At 33.2% G+C, this 7,829-nt stretch overlaps 2 protein-coding genes across 2 annotated transcripts in view; both read left to right on the top strand.

Moving 5' to 3' along the window:
* The first annotated feature begins 127 nt into the window (after positions 1-127).
* LOC124355781 lies at positions 128-788 on the top strand. The gene is made up of 2 exons (XM_046806935.1): positions 128-502; positions 651-788. The coding sequence occupies exons 1-2, from the start codon at positions 128-130 to the stop codon at positions 786-788; spliced, it is 513 nt and encodes a 170-aa protein (XP_046662891.1).
* Positions 789-3,723: 2,935 nt separating this feature from the next.
* Positions 3,724-7,829, top strand: part of LOC124354638 (ATP-dependent RNA helicase DDX51) — a 32,609-nt gene continuing 28,503 nt past the window's right edge. Inside the window, exons 1-2 of the mRNA XM_046805254.1 lie at positions 3,724-3,916; positions 6,977-7,412. Of these exons, the coding sequence (XP_046661210.1) occupies positions 3,900-3,916; positions 6,977-7,412 (453 nt within the window). The 5' untranslated portion in view covers positions 3,724-3,899. The remainder of the gene's footprint in view (positions 3,917-6,976; positions 7,413-7,829) is intronic.

The raw sequence follows: 7,829 nt of genomic DNA, 5'->3' as shown, positions 1-7,829 counted from the left end.
ACTGTTTATATGATAAGAGCAGCTCAAATTAAAACAGCTTATTGTTATTGACTCACAAGCAATGCTGTAACATAGCTTCAATCTCTATATTAATGACTTGGTCAAGTCATTAAATGTTGACTGCCTAATGTTTGCGGATGATGTCAAGGTCTTCCGTGCTATTAGGGACCCTTCTAACACTGAGACACTGCAGATGAACCTATGCTTAATTGAGAACTGGTGCATCACTAACGCTATGAGCATAAATGCCGCCAAATGTTCACTGGTTTCTTTCACTCGCTCTGCCCAACCTCTTGTGGTATCTGACTACGTGCTCAATGGAACTGTTCTATCTCGCAGTACAATTGTCCGTGATCTGGGTGTCGTCTTCTCTGCAGATCTTAGCCCTGATAAGCATATTGACTTCATCTGCGGCAAAGCCCTACGAATGCTCAACTTCATACTAAGAGCTTCAAGGAGTGGTCTTGGCATTGTGGCGTTGAATATCCTATATAAGTCCTTGGTAAGGAGTATACTTGAATACTTTTCTGTTGTCTGGTTCCCTTATCAACACAATCACATTGAACGTCTAGACAGGATCCAGCGACGCTTCGTCCGAGCTGTCGGTGTTAGGCTGGGTCATAACTATTTTGATGTACCCATTGATCTAGTTGAGGCCTCTCTTGAACTTCTCCCTCTGTCTACTAGAAGGCAACAAGCTGATGCTCTTTTCCTATGGGGAGTTCTTCGTGGCACGGTCGATTGTTCTGGCCTACTCTGTCGCATTGATCTACGTGCTTCAAGATTGACCCGCTCATGCAACCTGTTTTTTTGGTCGGTCGCGCCCCACCAACTACATCATGCACGGTCCTCTTCCACGTTTACATCGACTGGGCAACCAGCTGTGTCGCCAGTTCGACTTCTTTGATGACAGCCAATCTGCGATCAGAGGATTCTTCCAGAGTCAGGTTCCCCGGTGAATGTTTGTTTTTTTTTGTTATTGTTTTATTATTGTTATTATTCTTTTATTATATACTAGCAAACGTTTGTATTCATACTAGTATTAATTGTTGCTAATTTGCTATTTATCGTTATTGCATTTACATTAGCATTTATTCTTGTTAATTATTTGCTATATCGTTGTTGTTTTTGATATTATTATTGTTGTTTTCTTTAATATTATTATTATTGTTGTATTTTTTTCAATATTACTATTACTATTATATTGTTATTGATATTGTCTTGTCGATGCGTGGACTCTCTGTCTTTGATCATGTACTGAGATGGTGTATTGTGGCAGATCTTAATGTTGCAAGGACTGGTATTCAGGTCAACATAGTTTTGTGTTCTGCTGCCATAATATTGTATTAGTTTTAAACGTTGATGTTGTCTTGGATTATGATCACTTTTTTGTGTGTCAGCCTTAGTTTTGTACTTATCTGTAAAATGGAGTTTTCCGTATATAAATAAATAAACATAATGCCAGTTGATATAGTTTACGACTTGGCTTTTAACATTAAATTGTCTCACTTATGTCTTATCTTACCCACTTAAAAACTTTATATACTTTTGGTATTGCACTTGTAATGAAATTGCCTAAATAAGATGTCATAAAGGTAACTGTATAATTATTTGTTTTCTTAAGATATTAACGCTTAAATATTATAGGAAGTCACCATTTTGGAAACTTGTAATAAAACTTGTTTACAACTTGTTTTAAAAAAAGGTGTAAAATATTGTTATTTTTGTTATAATTAAGCTTTTAGGTTTTAAAATTGTATACGAAATTTCAACTGATTACAAAAAGTGGGTATCAAATTAAAAATTGATGTAACTAAAATATAAAATGTGCATATGTTTGGGTAACTTTTGAGATTTTGAATCTTGTAATGTTTGAAATGTGAACAAAGAATAAACATCATAAGAAATAATCATCATAGAATAAACATCATAAAAATAACATCATGTATAAAACATTGTCCTCGGGAAATGAGCCTGCATGGGCTATAATGCCTGTGCGCAGACTCGAGTTGCTCACGCCTGAAGAAATAACGGACTGGATATAAATAAAAAAAAATGAATATAAAATATAATACAAAATAATACAATATTATATACCACATACATACATACACACACATACATATACATGCATACACATATATACGTGAATATGGAATGAATATATTAAAAGGAAAAAACCGTGTAATTTTGATTTGTACCTGTTTTAAAGCATTGAATATTATTAATTTTAAAAACATTGACATATTAGCAACAATGGTAAATAAGCAGGGTCACCGCAGATTATAATGGGGTAGTGATAATGAGTGATGATGGGATAGGAGTGGTGGCTGTTTACATGTCAAACTGTCCGCCCGTAATTCGTAGACAACACTGCCTTAGCCTCCTCAATAGACAATGATAATAACCACTGGTTAACTTTCCTTTTAAAAATAATTGTAGAAATTTCGCTGAAAAAACTAAAATTTGGAAACTGTTTTCTCATATTTATAAAAAGCACGTGAGCTAAATAGTATGAGTTGGTGTTTGAATAAGATTTAGTTAATTGCAGTGGTAGAATTCATGTTGATCTAGAATAACGTGTGTTATGGGTGTGTTGAGTTCTTTCAAATAAATCATCTAAATTTTTATACATGTGTATTAAAAGAGATTTTATAAAAAGTTGTCTTATTGTTAACATTTTAGTTTCTTGAAATAAAATGGATGTTGAAAAACTATGACATTTTTTAAAAGCTACTTTCAAAATTGATTTCTGAACCGTAAACAGAGATCAAGATTTGATTTATAAGCTGCCCCCCAAGAAATTATCCCAAATAAAAAAAGAGATTGCACGTATGCATAATATACCATTTTCATTTCTTGAACAGCAAGAATATCCCTAAAGTTCTTAAAGGCAAAGATATACTTTCGCGTCTTTTGTTTGAGATATTCAATACGCTCTGACCATTTCAAACGGAAATCTAAAATAACGCCAAGATATTTATACGAGTTTATTTTTTCGATTGCTTCGCAAATACAGGTACTGTTACTATGATTTCAACACTTATGTAAGATCAGATTTCCTAAGACATAGTCCGATTGAGGATTCAAAGAGATTGGCATAAATTTTGTTTTAGTTATATTTAAGGAAAGGACATTCTGATCAAACCACCTTTTCAGTAACATTAAATCACTTAATGCTTCTCGTCTCACATCTGCCCATATATTTCCTTTCAGAAAAATAAGTGTGTCGTCGGCAAATAATGTTATTTTTCCGTTTAAATTTAGCTTGGCAATATTATTTATATATAATAAGAACAGAATTGGCCCAAGTGTACTCCCTATAATGTTACATCGTTGCGGCCCTTCTACACAGTCGGTGAATTCCTGACCTGGAGAGACTTAAAGACTAGAATATACGTAGAACTCTCAAACACGACTTAAAAATATCAAAAATATCATGTGATTGTAATCTAATACTTGTAAAAAATGACGCCTGTCAGATCATTATGATTTCGATTAAAGCTCTCTCTCTCTCTCTCTCTCTCTCTCTCTCTCTCTCTCTCTCTCTCTCTCTCTCTCTCTCTCTCTTTTATTAAACATTATATATAGTATACAAATTGAGGGAACTTACAATAACTTCATATATAGTATAGCTAGGCAGCATGCCTTACTGCATGCCTGTCGGACAATCGATCTGCTAACATTTGGATACGAATAGGCCGTTTAGCCAAATGATGGATTTTATTTTTTTTCGCATGTCACAACATAACCTTAGTTAACATCGTGACTGTTTTCAAATTAAATCCAAACACACGTGGAGTATTGGTTACTGTGTTTATTTATTGAGTTTAAGTGCTGTATGTAATACTATTTTTCATGAATTATACAGTTTTTCACGCTTTCTGTTTCATCTAACTATGTTTCCAGTTTCCAGGTATGTCTACTAACAAATATCTTTCTATACACCTATAGGAATAAATGTAAATATTGACTTGAATATTTTATTTGCCCTATAAGTGAGCTAAGTACTGGTAATCGATTTTTCTTTACACGAATGGCTCACATGTGCTTTTTGCAAGTTTAATTCTTCCACATGTATAATTTAGCTCAGCAGTGTGAAACTGCCCATAGACTCCATACATAAAAAGAACTAATCTGTGGACATGAATCCTAACCTGGTTCTTGAACTACTCGACCTAGTTCCTGAACTACCACTAAAATAGGTCGTAAATAAATAAAACTAAATTTTATTATTTGAAAACAAAAAGAACAAATACAAAAAATCTATGGAATCTACTTAACAGTTATACCAAAAATACCGGTTTTCATGAACAAAGTGTACTTAATTTCACAGGCCAATTACAGTAAAAAACATCTATAAATGGCCGTACCTTCTAAAACGTAAGTAAAGATTTTTATAAAACTTTCTATAAACATTCATTACATGGTGTACTATATTACAATATAAGCCTTATTCTTAGGCCATGCCTATTTTCAGAGATATATTGATTTATATGTCAAATACTGGAAAAACATATGAGTGGCAGTACCTCAAAAAGGTACAAGCCGATTTTAATAAATGATCAAAACCGGCTTGTACGTTTTTGAGGTAAGACCATCCAAGATTGGTTTTGTCAGCACATAACCTGTTAAATCGGTGTGGCTCCAAAAATAGGCACGGCTTAAAAATGAGGCTTATATTGTAGTATAGTAGACCATGTAATGAGTATAGACAGTTTCATCAAAGTCGGTTTTTACGTTTGTGAGGTATGGGACTATCTATAGGGTTTCTCAGAACTTTTCTTGTTAAATTAGTATAGTCCTAATAATGGCCGCTATAAATGGCGATTACTATCATAAAAGTAGTGTTTTTTCATTAAGATCTTTATTTGTAGTATTTATCTTCTTGTTATTAAATTAATGTATATTTTGTATGGTTTAAGTTGATGAACTAGGTTAGGATTCAGTCAGGATCTAGGTCCGGGTACTCGTTCTTTTTATGGAGGGAATCTATGGTCAGTTTCACGTCAGCATTTAGCTCATGGTCTCTTCATCTCTACACTAGGGGCACGAAATAGTGCAGTTAGCAGGGTGACCAATAGAACGGACAGGCCTTTGCGACGTTGCCACGCAATACGTCAACTACCGCCTGGCAAGGCGTGCTGTGGTTTCAACGGGGAACAAGTTTGGTAATGTCACTCAGTCCTTGTTGGCTGTTCCAAGAATACATGTCAAATAGGCTGCATATAGGTTCCTCCCTCAACTGCACTTTCTGGTGGTCCCTACTGTAGAGCACAGTACTGATACTGCTGACTTAAATGAAAGCTATTAACCACTCTTTGCATACAGAGTTTTATTCATAAAGGGGCAAAGGGAAAAATTAAGCCATTGGGAGATGCTGTCACTTGATTGGGCCATGTGAAATATTTGCTGTGCAGAAGTTCAATGACTTCAGTGTCATACACTATTAAGTTTTACTATTTTAGGCTAGATTAATTTCAAAGTCTTATACTGAGTATTTTAGTTACTGTATGATTTTCACACATGGTGTTCTGTATTTTATTTAAATTGCTGAAACAAGCGTGTAAATGTAATTCAGGCTTTAATAAAGTTTGCATTAATTGAAAAAAAACCATAAGTTGTTAGGATGTGTTGCTGTGAAATTTTTAAGACCTAGTTTAGTGTGTAGCATGGTGGAAGAACTTACGTCACCATGCTAAAATTCAAATATTGTTTGTTTAAATTAATGTACATCTTGGGCTATGCTTATGTTAAAATGTTTAGTCTACCTCCTTGTAGACCATTCTTCATTGGATGTAAGAGTCAATAACTACCTGAAAAACTATTTCATAAGTCCAGTATTCATTTACTAAGTTTTAAAACTTTTACAATTTGAGCAAAGACAAGAACAGGATCTACATTGTAAATTTTCAGACTTTAAACCTGCGTAAAATTTTAAAGAGTGAATCTTTTCAGGTCGGATTTGCGGCATTGTAGGGCCTACTCTATTAATAGAGTCCTTTAATTTGATGTACTACTCGACCTATACACTAATTTAAGATTTTCTTCTGACTCTTTGCGGGCCATCCCCATACTTATATATATGTAAAACATACTTTAGCTTTATAAGAATTTTATTTATAGCACATCAATGTGTACTCAATTTAGAAAATATATAGGAAATAAACAGATTTTAAAGAAAGTTGGGTATAATTTAAAAATTACCGTAGAAAAACAACTACATATGACATTTTTGCTATATAAATGTATATAGCTTTGTAGGTAGTATGCACACCCAATATAAGCCAAAATTAGTCACGATGAACGAAGTAATGTCGCCTTGGACTCTTCAAAATCGTGAAATTTGAGCAAACAAAGTGAAAGAACAATAGAGGCAAACAGCGATAAATTGTTCAGCCAATATAGCAACTCTTACTCTTTCATTAGATTTGTTATCTGACTTTGTACAATAAGAATTACAAAACTATTAGATGTACTATTTTGCCATAGAATAATCTGATTATTAAAAACTTTCAGTGGTGCCACTTTGGCGGGTTTTATCTGCCTACCCTAGCAGATATGTAATTTCTACAATGATGTATTTGACATCTGTGCAGGGCATGCCAACTCTCAAATTCGAAGTATATTAAAAAGGTTTTGTGATAATAATAATAAAACAATATATGAGTAAATATTTTTTGTAATTTTTTTAAGAAGAGGCTGTTTCTCTTCTAAGTCTTATTCTGCCCATTCTCTTGGGCCACAATATATGTTTTTAAACCTGAAATAGGAAGTATATTTCAATGTCTTTTAATTAGTTTGCTCATACTTGTATTTTGAGCATGTTTGAGTACAAAAGAATTATGCTACTGTACTCATTAATTTAAACACTTACACCATACCATTGCTTGTTTCTCACAGAGTTAATTAAGTTGATATTTGGTTAGCATTTTTGTACTTTATTTAAACTGATCATAAAATATTACTGCCATAGATACTACGGAGATGATGAAAACCAAAATTGCAGTGGCGATGAAGTTGTGGAGAAGAATATGCGTAGACTTTTATCCAAAATAAAGCTTCGTTCTGAAAAATTGGAAAAAACTAACAATGATTCTACAAGTAGTAAAATTGTTGCAAAACCTGAAAATCACAGTCATACCACAGTGCTAGATGAAGATTCTTATATTGAGAAATCTAAAGTGAAGAAAAAACGGAAGAAACACAATGTGGTAGGAGGTCAAAATGAAGTGCAAATTAATACCAATGATGTGGAAATGGTTGACAGACTGAATGTTACTAGTGAGACACCTAACAGAGGGGATGATTCTAGTGGTGAAGCAGAGGACTTTGGTACGAGTGAACATACAACAGACGTTTCACAAGTTTTCCCTGTTATTGGGGATTTTAAATTTAAAAAGAAAAGTAAGGTAAGTATTCTTCAGGTTAAATTTAATACTAATATTTAACTCATTTAATACTAATATTATAAAAAGTTGTTACAGTAGTGGAGCAAGTGCCGAATAGTCCAAAGGAATATTATACTTCTGTTTTTTGTAATTTATTTGCCAATGTGGTGATGAAATCCAAATAACTATCCTGCAGTTACAATGCAATATAAATTTATTAACTGAACCCATTGGCACCATAACATTTCTATACTTGACTTTTCTTGACGTATTAAATCTTAAATTTCAAAAACGTAAGAAAGAGTTGTAATAAAATAAGATACTGGACCTGTCTTAGAGTTTGCTAAAAATGTATTTTTAGCACATTGATTTAACTATACTAATTCACATACTTCACAGTTAGTGCTATGTAACGTGAAATACTTTGATGATACCATC

This window comes from Homalodisca vitripennis, chromosome 2 (assembly GCF_021130785.1).
Source record: "Homalodisca vitripennis isolate AUS2020 chromosome 2, UT_GWSS_2.1, whole genome shotgun sequence".
Taxonomy (NCBI): domain Eukaryota; kingdom Metazoa; phylum Arthropoda; class Insecta; order Hemiptera; family Cicadellidae; genus Homalodisca; species Homalodisca vitripennis.
The sequence above is the reverse complement of the archived record's forward strand: the minus strand, read 5'-3'. Positions and strand labels throughout refer to the sequence as shown.

Excerpts from the sequence above, each read along its gene's own strand:
- LOC124355781 (XM_046806935.1), top strand. The coding sequence starts at position 128 with ATGTTTGCGGATGATGTCAAGGTCTTCCGTGCTATTAGGGACCCTTCT. Across the intron at positions 503-650 it reads ATATCCTATATAAGTCCTTG|TTGAGGCCTCTCTTGAACTT; the intron begins GTAAGGAGTATA and ends CCATTGATCTAG.